The sequence below is a fragment of the Quercus lobata genome, chromosome 1 (genome assembly GCF_001633185.2).
Source record: "Quercus lobata isolate SW786 chromosome 1, ValleyOak3.0 Primary Assembly, whole genome shotgun sequence".
Lineage (NCBI taxonomy): Eukaryota > Viridiplantae > Streptophyta > Magnoliopsida > Fagales > Fagaceae > Quercus > Quercus lobata.
The window spans coordinates 8199912-8212948 of NC_044904.1; the positions used below are offsets into that span (position 1 = coordinate 8199912).

Genomic DNA, 13037 nt, shown 5'->3' on the forward strand with positions numbered 1-13037 from the left:
CCTTCAGTAGGATTTACTATGGCAGTGAAGGCATTCAAGATTCCTTCGTCATCATTGTCATCTGACTCATTCTCAAGTTCGGTGTCACTCAAGGTAGCAGCAAGGGCCTTGCTTTTCTCAATAGTCTTGAGATATGTTGGACATTCTTGTTTCATTTGTCCAAATCCTTGATAACCGAAGCACTTTGGTCTAGAGGGAATAGTGTACTGACTGCCATCCTTAGCATCCTTCTTTTCTCCATCTTGGCTCTTGAATTGAGAAGAATTGGATTGCTTTTGGTCTTTATCAAATCCTTTCGCATTGGCATTCTTCATAAAATATTGAATTGCCTAGTAATGTAGGATTTCACATTGGAATCTTCATTATCAGAAAACTCATTAGTCTCATTACTTTTGGCCTTCAGTGCCATACTCTTGCTTTTGCTTCCTTTTCCGATTCTAGTCAAACCCAATTCATAGGTTTGCAAGTTGCCAACCAGCTCCGTTAAAGGAATAGAGTTAATATCCTTTGATTCTTTAATGGCAGTGATGTTGGCATGAAATCTCTCAGGTAAAGACCTTAGCACCTTTCTTACAACCTTGGGTTCGGGAACGGTTTCCCTAAGATTAAAGGCTGAGTTGATTATGTCCTTCTGCTTGGCAAAGAAATCATCAAAAGAATCATCCTCCTCCATCTTTATCTCCTCAAAGCTAGTAGTGAGCCTTGGGAGTTTTGAATCCTTGACAGGCTTAGTCCCTTCATAAGCTGTTTGGAGGATAGTCCATACTTCCTTAGCAGTTTCAGTAGAGGATATCTTCTTAAACTCCTCATTGGTGACCGCACTAAATAAAGTATTCAATGCTTTGCTATTGAAGTTTTTCGCTTTGATCTTGGCATCATCCTAATCAGTTAGCACTTCCTTTGGCTTAGTCCAGCCAATTTCCACAACTTGTCACACATTCTCATGTAAAGATTGCAAAAAATCTCTCATGCATACTTTCTAGTATACATAGTTAGTGCCATCAAATAAATGAGGTATAATTAGAGATTGTCCTCTATCCATGACAAACGGGTATCAATGGATCGCACAACAAAGATTAACCTTAATCAGAGTGTACCCGCTCTGATACCACTTGATAGACCAAGAATGTATTGACCCATTTGGTAACTTAATCAAATTAATTAGCCAAGTGAAATTAATTAGATTGAATTACATACAATAAACGTGGTAGCACAAATAAATCACGAACTAAGTTAAATGTAGTGGAAAATAAATTTGACATGAGTGATTTGTTTACGAATGGGGAAAACCACCAAGGCAAAACCCCCATTGAGTGAATTTAAGGTCATCACTCCCGAGAATCCACTATTATCAAAACAAGTGGTTACAAGTAAAAGGAATCACAATACCTAATACCAACTTATAGTTGAACCCTTACCCTAATACCCAATTGAACTTTTAATGTAGTAGCAATCTCTCCTTTCAATGCACGAATCCCAGTACGTAACCAACCAATGATGCACAGATTCCAGTACATGACTAACATTCCAACTTGAGGAAGATGTTGGCTGCAAAATTTTTTAGTTCATCTAACAATGAGGATCAGGAAGCTCCTTGATCACAAAACCCTTGGCGCAAAGACGTAGTAGCTTCCAGAGAGAATATGATGAACTAGGGTAAATTCTGTCTCTAGTCACAATTTGCATGCACACTGACTTTTCATCAAGTTGCATCATTTTTTACGGCCCTTAAAATAATCCTTATATATGTCTAGGGTTGTGAGAAAAGAAACTCTACACATATACACATGGATATGTGTGAAATCAGATCTGGAAATCTGAATTTTGTAATTCTCGTTAGATACAACTTCTGTCGAGCTACTATTGAGATCCATCATTAAACCTCAATAGATATGTTTCTGTTGAGCTATTTGTCGAATTTTAATGAACAACACTTCTTCACTTGTTTTTTGGACAGATTTGCATGGCTTCAATACTAAACTTGAACTCTTATTCCTTAAAGCACTAAACCTATGCTAGATTTACCCAATTACAAGTAAAGTGCATTTTGTTAAAGGATTAGCCAATTTACATAACATATGTCTCTAACAAGTTCCACATATGTCCTAACACCTTTCTCTTCTTAAAATTATTTTGCTTCCAGCAAAAAAAAAAAAAAAAGGAAGAAGAAGAAGAAGAAGGAGGAGGCCTATAGATGGTTAGAGACAGTAAAGGGAGTGAACCATACAACAATTAGCTAAAAACCCCAGTAAGAGCCAATGGCAAAATCTGAAAAACACTAAACAGCAAACTTGAAAATTAACTTGCAATGTGTCGCAAGTTTGATTCTTAGAATTTACCTCTCCAAAATTAAGAATATATATATATTTTTTACTAATTAATAAAAAGAAGATCCTAGGTCCAGTTATAGATAGCAATACATTGGGAAGAAGATTACCTTTTTATATATATAATATTTTTTTGTAATTTTGATTTAATATTTTCTTAGGTATATAAGAGTATTTACATCATAGGGAAAAAGGAAGAAGAAGAAGTAAGTCTTGACATTTCAAAAAAATATACAAGTCAACTTAATAAAAATAAAATATAATTAAATTATGTATGGTATGTATAATTTAGTATAATCAAGCTTAATTAAACATCATTGAGCTAAGCCCACCATTATTATTTTTGGTCTAATCAAGCTTAAAAAATAGAGTAAAATATTGTTTCCATCTCTAAAGTTTGCATGAATAGCATTTTTCGTTCCTAAACATTTTAAAGAGCTTTCAATAGTTTAGGAACAAAAAAATAATTTGTTTTAATAGTTTGGGATGAAATATTTTTAAGCTTACAGGCAAAAAATGTAAGATTCAATAATTCAGTGATCAAAAATAAACTTTTAAAGAATACAAATGAAAATGAAATGCATACAAATTTTAGAGACAAAAATAATATTTTAGCTAAATTAATATCAAGTTCAGCTAGACTCATTTGCAACCATAGTTGTTAAAATCACGGTTCATATTGCAGTATGCCAGTATCTCACTTGCCCCAAACAATTAGGATTGGTCCAGAACCATCGAGGAAACTGAATATTGCAATTAGGATCGATAGGATTTGCTGGGATTGTATGATGCTTGCGATACTACAGTACTGATCCTACTTTTTGTTGCAGTTTTGGCCTATAGACAACATTGATTCAGCCGGTGAATGGTGTACGATTGTTGTAGCTCTAGCTTAGACTAGTAATTTTTTTTTAATTTTATATTTTTTTATTTTTATACAAGATAGAATTCTACTCTAACCTAATCTAAGTGTATATATGTGTGAAGCTCCTTCCTGGAGACTTGAATCCTGACCCTTGCCCTCCACACTATACAAGCATTTATACTTGTGAAGTGACCATCGCACCAAAGATGTGCAGTAGTAATTGATCCCTAGAGTTTTCATGAATATTGTTTTTCGTTCATTAGCTTTAAATTATTATTGTAGTCTCTAGCCTTAGACTAATTGATCTTCGAGACATTTCTAGCTAATAGCGCCAAAGTTTATTGGTGTGTGACTTTGAGTACTGTTTTTCTAGCTTAGACTAATACTGTTTATTGGTGTGTGCCAAAGGATGAGGGAGTCTATTCAGCTCACCCTAAAGTTCTGTTTCTGCGGCTGGATATTAGATATAGCTGCTCCAAAAGCTAGGGTGTTGTCAAAGTGGGCTAGGTCTTGACTCTTTGAGCCACTGCTAGAAAGAAGAAGAATATCATGAAGTCATGGTCTGAGTTCTAAAACAATCTGCATGTGATTCAGACTTCTCTTTCTTTAGGTGTTGGAAGCATGAATGGTTAAATGTGTCATGCATGTGTGCTACCAAAACTCACAAAGATAAAAGAAAAGATGAAAATTATTGTTCGTATGAACTTCATTTTTCGTAGTTTATTTTCTATCCTTAAACTTTTCAAATATATATATTTTTTTGAAGGACAATTTTTTTTAAAAAAAAATGAAAAATAAAATCTTTAAAGGTTAGGACGAAAAGCAAAATTCATGCAATTTTTTTTATTATAAAAAAGCAATATTTTAGCCTTTTTATTTTTCCAAATGAGTTGTACTGTACCCCACATTAGGTATACCATACGTAAGTCTTAAGTCACTTTTTTCTAATTGTTTTGATCATCAACTTTTTTCTAAATGTGTGAAAGAGAAAATTTGTTTCTTGGTAACAATATTTCTTCAAAATTGAAAAAAATAACAATTTCTTAGAAGAATATTGTATTGTCCAAGAATTAAATAAAATGATGCCTTCATTATATGTGTATATCTTACTATTTAAAGTTGGATTGGAATTAAAAGTCTTTTCTTTTCTTTTGAGTCTTTTTTGACTTACTGTTTTGTAGAAGATTTTAATTGTACCGAGCTATGGACAGGCTATTTTGGGCTTTGAAATCTTTGAAGTGGGAAAAGTAAAAGTCTTTCTCTTTCGATAGCATAGATGTAATGATGATTATTTGGACCAAAAAATTCACTCTATGGAAGGAAAACTTTGTTTTTATTGATAATTCAATAATTCTAAGCATTATTCAACATATAAAGTTACCACTAATGCCTTTTTTTTGGCCTTTTTTTCAATTAAAGTAAAGTTTTATAACCCTAGATCTAATCCATGAAGCCTCTCCACCATCCTACATAGGATCTTGATTTTAAAAACCTTGTTTTCCACACCGCCTACAAGGTTTGGACTAATGGTAGGATCGTGAGCAAACAACCTAATCTCATATGAATTAAGAAAGTCACCAAATAATTTTAAAATATTACACCTAAACTTTTCAAATCTCTTCTTGTAGGGAAAAATAAATCACGGATCAAGACCAAATAAGTCTACTTCAACTAAATCATTACAATATCTTCCCAAATTTATGCCTAAAAGTTGATTTCAAGCTATAAATTAATATAAACTCACTTGAAATTTTCACTAAATATACTACAACTACATGTGATCATAGCACCCAAAAAAAGTCTCCTTAAGAAGAAGATTAGTCATATGCATTAGTGGACAATATCACTATAGATAGCAGCAAAAGCGGGGAAAGATTAGTCATTAGTGGTGTACTGTCTTACCTAGGAGGTGGTATTAGGTGTTTCGGATGCATGCATGCTCACACTTACATGAGGGTGGGCCCCACAAGTGTTGAGTGTAAGTGTCTCCTCAATTTATTTAAAAATTGTGTTGTTTTAATTAAATCAATTCAAAAAAAAAAAAAAAAACTTTTTTAGTAAAAAATATTGTTCTTTTTCTTCATTTTCTGTTTTTCATTTTTCTTTAGAGGCAGCATGGACACCAAAAGCCAACACCATCCATAACCAAGGTACCCTATCAAACTACCTCTGTTGGTCTTATTTCAAAACTAAAGCCACTTTCTTAGGGGCGGAGCCACAGCCACAGTGCCTTTAAAAATCTTTTATAGTATGTATAATTATGAAAAATAGATTTAGTTACAAAAATAGGAGTTCCGCCCCCCTCCCCCCCCCCCCCCCCCCCCCCTCCTCTCCTAAATATTTGACTTAGTCCAATAATGCTCTTATAAGCATAAGAATTTGCTAATTAGTCTAATAATTCTAGAGACAAGGTAGTTTATATTTTCTCAATTTCCTTCTTTTATAGTAAAAATTGCTCTTGTATCTATTAAAATTCTGGATCATTTATGTGTTTGAAGACTTTAGTAGTTCCAATAAAACAAATTTTATTGACTTTGGTAGTCAATTTTGTAATATATATTGAAAATAAAAATTTTAAGAATTTCACTACAAAAATTAAAAAAGAATTTTATCCTATGAAAGATTAATACTGAATGTAATTTTTATAGGATGATATTCTTGTATGTCTAATATCAAACTAGACAACTTTTTTATACTCATTCAAGTTTAAAAGATGATAATTTTGTATATAACATATTTATCAATTATGACCTACTCTAGTATTAAAATATTAAGATTTATATGTATTTGTGTTTATGCATGTGTGTGGAGGTTTTTTTTTACTAATATATTATTACCACAATTTGGCCCCCAAACAAAATCTTGACCTTGCCAATGCACAGTCACCATGAACCACCATCAAAAACCCATCTCAAACAAGTCAAACCCTTTTTTTCATACCTAATTGATTCACCTCCAAACTTCTCACTTACCCAGCCCAAATCAAAACTTGGACAAGCCAATATTGCCTTCAAGTTCTTGAGATGCACACGACAACCAACACATATAGACACTCGCACACGAGCCAATTAGCACCCAACATCCCATAATGCCTACATAATACTTAGTCCCTAGCTACATCATTCAACCAAGCAATATAGATTATAGGCTTATATAATATTAGGGTTTACACTACAATTTTTTGGACAAAATCAAAATGACTCCAAACTAAAAGGGTTCAATTTATAATTTACTCCATGCTTTAGTTTGGTAAAGTGAATTACTTTTATCAGTGGACTAATTGTTGTTTGCTTTTAGGGATCAAGTTTTGGAATACATGAGGAGTTCTGGACTAGTTATCAAAAGGTTATTAGAGGCACTAATGAAGAGATTAAATGTGAAAGAAATTGATGAGACAAAAGAATCTCTCTTAATGGGTTCAAAGAGGATTAACTTTAACTACTATCCCATATGTCCTAATCCTAAGCTCATAGTGGGAGTAGGTCGTCACTCAGATGTGTCAACCCTTACTATCCTCCTTCAGGATGATATTGGTGGACTCTGCGTGCGAGGAAACAATGATAGCTGGGTTCATGTTCCACCTATAAGTGGTTCCCTCGTGATTAATGTTGGTGATGCATTGCAAATAATGAGCAACGGTTGATAAAAGAGCATTGAACATCGTGTGGTTGCCAATGGAAGCAAGAATAGGATTTCAGTTTTGATTTTTGTTAATCCTAGGCCATATGACATGATTGGTCATTTCTCAGAAGTGCTTGCAGGGGTTGAGAAAGCATTATACAAGCAAGTTCTTTATTTAGATTATGTCAAGGATTTCTTTAGGAAGGCTCATGATGGGAAGAACACAATTGAATTTGCAAAAGTTTGATGTTACTCTGAGGTGTGTTGTGAGGTTGTTCTATTGCAATGGAAATAATTTTGATGAAATAAAATTGGGTCTAATAGGACTAAGTTACTCTCTCTCTCTCTCTCTCTCTCTCATTTCTTCACAACGTTCTCCAACTTCATCATTTCTCTTCTATGGAATATTATGCTTCTCTCTAGATTCAAGTTGGTATTAAATTTGCCACATCAGGTCTATAAAGGGATGTTAGATCTGTTAGGGCTCATTAATGTAGATTTATTAAGGTCCAAGCTTATCGTAAAATCTAAGGTTTTTTAAGTCTCTACTTGCAAGGCAAATAACTTTAAAATCATACTTGGATTAGGTTAAGTTTTCCTAAAAATACCCTATGGTGTAAAATTTAGTTTTATTGCGTGAACATCATCAATTCCATCTTGCCCTCCTTATATCAATCAACATGAAAAATATGTGCTCTATAAACAAAAACGAAATGCATTTGAAAAACAAGAACAACGATGGCATGCAATTTGTAAAGAACAAAGAAGATCAGTAGGCCCTGCAAGTTTCAACTTGAGAGGACAAGTATCATCAACGGAGAAATCACATGCTGAGATGAAATATAAAAACACGACATCTGTTAGGGTCATATTTTCTATGTAATTGGCTAATCCTTTGACAAAACGCACTTTACTTGTGATTGGGTAGATCTAAGTTGTTCAAACATATCTAGTGGCATCTTTAAAGACATAGAGATTGATCCAAAAAACAAGTGAAGAAAAGCTTATTCATTAAATCTTTACAGAAGCTCGATAGATACTGCTATCGAGAATTAATGAAGAAGCTTGACACAAGCTTGATCTATCGAGAACTATGATTTCAGAATTTTCAGATCTGAAATTTGTCCCATGATGACTTGTTTGATTAGAATTGGATTAGGTTAAATTTTCCTAAAAAATACCCTATGGTGTAAAATTTAGTTTTATTGTGTGAACATCATCAATTCCATCTTGCTCTCCTTCTATCAATCAACATGAAAAATATGCGCTCTATAAACAAAAACGAAATGCATTTGAAAAACAAGAACAACGATGGCATGCAATTTGTAAAGAACAAAGAAGATCAGTAGGCCCAAGGCGTGCAAGTTTCAACTTGAGAGGAAAAGCATCATCAGGAATAGGTAGCTGAAATTCTTTGATGAAGCTTTCGAGCTACGTGCAGTAATTTCACCCATAAGCTCACACAGGCGTTTCTCAACGTCTTTTTCTTTTAAATAACATTTATGATATATATATATATATATATATATATATTTTTTTTTTTTTTAAACTTGGCCTACCCAATTTTTAATAGTTAAATAATAATAAAGATCAATAACCAAAAAAAAAAAATCCTAGTTCACGGCAATACTACTAGTTAGATTTAATAAGATATTTTTTTAAAAATAAATAAAAAACTTAGTATAAGTATATTGAAGTGATAGTATTTTTTTTTTTTATTTAATAAGATTTTTTTTTATTACCTTGAACAGAAGATATCAATTAAACTTCAAGAATAAGGAGATTAAACAAATTTGAGGAAAAAAAAGAATGCAATTTAGGAAGAAACTTATATATTCTTGCTATGGCTTGAAAGGGAGTGGTATTTTGGCCGTGAAATTATGTGGTTGGGCTCCGCTAATGATCACAACATTCAAAAGTAAAGTGTAAAGAAAAAGGTCATAAACTTTTGAAGTTTGGTTAATGTCATTACTAATTTACTACCAAGAATTTTTTTTAAAAATTCATTTTGATTTCTAAGCACAGACGGCACTTTAACATCGTTTGAAAATTCTTTGCTCCTCCAAATATTTAGTTTTCTTCCAACAACTTGTCCTGATTACAAAAGTCTCACGGTGACTACATTATTGAAATCATATGTGTGAACTGAGCGTTTGGGAAGCCAATGATAAATAAATAATAAAACAAGAAGAGCGATGAAATTTTCGAATTTCGTTAAGTAGTGATGTAGGAGCAAATTTGATATATTTTTAAAAATAAATTTAGTAATACTTGTCCGTAGCCCCAATCTAACAAGAGTAGAGGCATGTCATCGTTGAACTCCGTCTCTACGCCGTGGAAGTGGGATTCCTTGTCCCTTGACCTTTTGCCTAGCGGTATTTTCTTTGGGTTTGCTGAGATCTCTCTATTTTTCATTTTGATCTTTCTCAGTTCTCACTCTCTTCTCTTTGATGAAGTAATAGTTTAGAGGATGAGAGAGAGAGAGAGAGAGAGAGAGAGAGAGAGAGGTGTTGAAACTTGAAAGAAGAAAAAATGTGAAGAAGTGTGTGGAGGAAAATGGAGATAAGGGAAAAATAAAGAAGACAAAAGGTGAAGAAGATGTGGTTGAGAAAAAAAGTGGGGAAAAAAAGGTTTGTGTTGGTTATATGTGTGGTGTGGGGCACGGGCTTGAACAATATATATATATATATATATATTTTAAAGTAAGCTTATGAAAAAAAAAATTATATTAGAGAAATGCTATTTTTAAAATATTTGTACAACAAATTTTAGTTAACAATAAATTAAAATAATTATTATTATTAAGTAAATTTTTTTTAAGTAAGTATTATTAAGTAGTTGGTTACTATGAAATAAACTACCTTATATATATATATATATATATTGTCATTTTGGTAATTTACAACTCAAATTGCCGCTTTTATAAGTGCTAACCAAACACTCAGCTTTTACAAAAAGCACTTTTTAACAGTTTTTATCAAACACCCAATTTTTTAAAAAAGTCAAGTTTCATACCGCACTTTTTGAAACCCCTACTTTTTCAAAAAGTCCAGTTTCAAAAAGCTGAACCAAACTCACCCTAAGAGTGGAGAAGACTTCAGTGATGGAGTAGGGTTAGGTGAAAAGGGAGCTTCCTAGTTTATAAATATCCCATCAATGTTAGTTTATTTAAAAAAATACCCAAACTTGAATTTTAAAACAATTAATCTAATCACTTTATTATTATGATAGCATTTCTTTTAAAACACTATATTACATTCATTAAATGATATCACATTTATAAAATTTGGCTTAAGAATAGTAGTGAGTAATAAAATTTTTATATTATTAATTACTATATATATATATAAATCAATAATTTCGAAATAGGTTAAATGGCACGCTGAAATAGATCAATATCGAAATATTTCGTTCCAATAGACAAAACACCAAAACATTATTCATAACATTGATTTGAACCATAACACATTCCAATATCAATTCACTAGGAGGCTAGGTTTGAGAAATCTAAACTTTTCTTAAAGACTTTCTTTTCAACTTTGGGGGCCATGGCTCTTTGACTAGTACACTCCCCCCCCCCCCCCCTCCCCATTGAAGTGTCGTAAACACGTTGGGTTTTATTCAACTATACGGCCCCACACCTCACCCCCCTCTCTTGATAATTTCGAAATAGTATAAAACGACACGCTGAAATAGACCGATATCGAAAAATTTCGTTCCAATAGACAAAACACCAAAACTGTATTCATAACATTGATTTAAACCATAAGACGTTCCAATATCAATTCACTAGGAGGCTAGGTTTGAGAAATCTAAACTTTTCTTAAAGACTTTCTTTTCAACTTTGGGGGCCATGGCTCTTTGACCAGTACACTCCCCCCCCGCCCCCCATTGAAGTGTTGTAAACACGTTGGGTTTTATTCAACTATACGGCCCCACACCCCACCCCCCTCTCTTGATAATTCCAAAATAGTATAAAACGACACGTTGAAATAGACCGATATCAAAATATTCCGTTCCAATAGACAAAACACCAAAACTGTATTCATAACATTGGGTTTTATTCAACTATGCGTCCTCCCCTCCCCCACTCCCTTGTGGAATAAAAATGAGCATGAACCTCGGGTTCTTGACAAGTACTGGGGAAAGGACAATAATATAATAAGCCGCGCGAATATTGCCATTTGAGTTAGTGAGGCATATATTAAATAAATTGAAATTGGCTAAAATTCTTGAGACAGTGCTATATAAATAGGTGCAAATGGCATGCCAATTGCACCAACAACAACACCACCACCGAACATCTTAGTTTCAAGCCATTTGCTAAATACTAAGCTCTCTCTTTATTTCTTTCGTGTAAGAATGGCTCCAACAGTTGCAACACCTATCAGTGAGTCCTCAAATATCACTGACCTTGTCGTAACAAATGGCAATGGAGTAAAGGGTCTCTCCGAAATGGGACTCAAAACCCTCCCTAAGCAATATATCCAACCTGTAGAAGAAAGGATCACTGTGAGCAACATCTTGCCTCAAGAGTCTATACCCATCATAGATATGTCAAACTGGGACGAACTAAAAGTCTCTGAATCAATCTGTGATGCAGCAGAAAAGTGTGGTTTCTTTCAGATTATCAACCATGGAGTGCCCATTGAAGTGCTGGAGAATGTGAAGGATGCAACACATAGGTTCTTCAATTTGCCAGCTGAGGAGAAGAGGAAGTTTTCAAAAGAAAACTCACCTTCCAACAGCGTCCGGTTTGGCACAAGCTTTAGTCCTGAAGCAGAGAAGGCTCTTGAATGGAAAGATTACCTGAGCCTCTTTTATGTGTCCGAGGATGAGGCCTCTGCATTGTGGCCTTCTGCGTGCAAGTAACAGAGCTTAACTTTGCTCAATTTAGTTTACACAACAAATACATGACATATAATATAGATGCAATACTTGTGTACGTACATACATATATAATTTACTAAATGGGTTAAGTTCTAGTTTCATCTAGTTTAACTCTATATGACGTCATAACAAGCCATAACTTTTAGTTACATCTCATTATATACTCCATGTTTGATTGAAGATCAATAATGATCTCATGATATATATATATATATATATATATATATATTTCTATTTTTTTATAAAAAAAATTGAGTATTATAAAACATAATTTTGTGGATCAAATGGTATATGCTTATGTGTATATATATAGTTTTTGGTGGACTAATTGTTGTTTGCTTTTAGGGATCAAGTTTTGGAATATATGAGGGGGTCTGAACCAGTTATCCAAAGGCTATTAGAGGCACTAATGAAGAGGATAAATGTGAAAGAAATTGATGAGACAAAAGAATCTCTCTTAATGGGTTCAAAGAGGATTAACCTTAACTACTATCCTATATGTCCTAACCCTGAGCTCACCGTGGGAGTAGGTCGTCACTCTGATGTGTCAACCCTAACTATCCTCCTTCAAGATAATATTGGTGGACTCTATGTGCGAGGAAACAATGATAGTTGGGTTCATGTTCCGCCTGTAAGTGGCTCCCTCGTGATCAATGTTGGTGATGCACTACAGATAATAAGCAATGGTCGATACAAGAGCATTGAGCATCGTGTGGCTGCTAGTGGAAGCAAGAATAGGATTTCGGTTCCTATTTTTGTTAATCCTAGGCCATGTGATATGATTGGACCTTTTTCAGAAGTGCTTGCAAGAGGTGAGAAAGCATTATATAAGCAAGTTCTGTATTCAGATTATGTGAAACATTTCTTTAGGAAGGCTCATGATGGGAAGAACACAATTGAATTTGCAAAAATATGATGTATTCTAAGGTGTGCTGTGAGGTTATGTTCTATTGTGATAGAAATAATTTTTATGAAATAAAACTCAATCTGAAATCTGTTTGAAGATAATAGAAGTCAGTTAATTATTTTACTTTTTACAAAAAAAAGAGTTTACACTTTTTTTTTAACATGGCTTTTACATTGTTTGTATGTCTGTTTGAAGCATTAGAATTCATGAGATGTGAAAAATATTGATGAAATTAAAAAGATTTCTATTATATGTTGGGTTCAATAAGGTACAACAACAACAAAAAAACACTGCGCCTGTAAATGATCCTATAGGTTCCATTTTGACCCAATTTATGAAAAATGAACAATAATTACTACCTGAAGTGTCTTGAATTGATGCCGTGACAAACAATAGTAATAGCACTAACAACAACCAAATCAATCTT

The 13037-nt window shown here is 33.4% G+C and overlaps 1 protein-coding gene and 1 pseudogene across 1 annotated transcript; both read left to right on the forward strand.

Annotated features, from left to right (window-relative positions):
* The first annotated feature begins 5841 nt into the window (after window positions 1–5841).
* On the forward strand, window positions 5842–7060 carry LOC115994529 (annotated as a pseudogene).
* A 4063-nt stretch (window positions 7061–11123) lies between these two features.
* Window positions 11124–12630, forward strand: LOC115975208 (feruloyl CoA ortho-hydroxylase F6H1-3-like). The gene is made up of 2 exons (XM_031095945.1): window positions 11124–11681; window positions 12049–12630. Exons 1-2 carry the CDS (start codon window positions 11176–11178, stop codon window positions 12617–12619), a joined length of 1077 nt encoding a protein of 358 aa, XP_030951805.1. The 5' UTR covers window positions 11124–11175; the 3' UTR covers window positions 12620–12630.
* Window positions 12631–13037: the final 407 nt, after the last annotated feature.

Coding starts and splice junctions, on each gene's coding strand:
- LOC115975208 (XM_031095945.1), top strand. CDS start 11,176: ATGGCTCCAACAGTTGCAACACCTATCAGTGAGTCCTCAAATATCACT. Junction 11,682..12,048: donor TTGTGGCCTTCTGCGTGCAA/GTAACAGAGCTT, acceptor GTTTGCTTTTAG/GGATCAAGTTTTGGAATATA.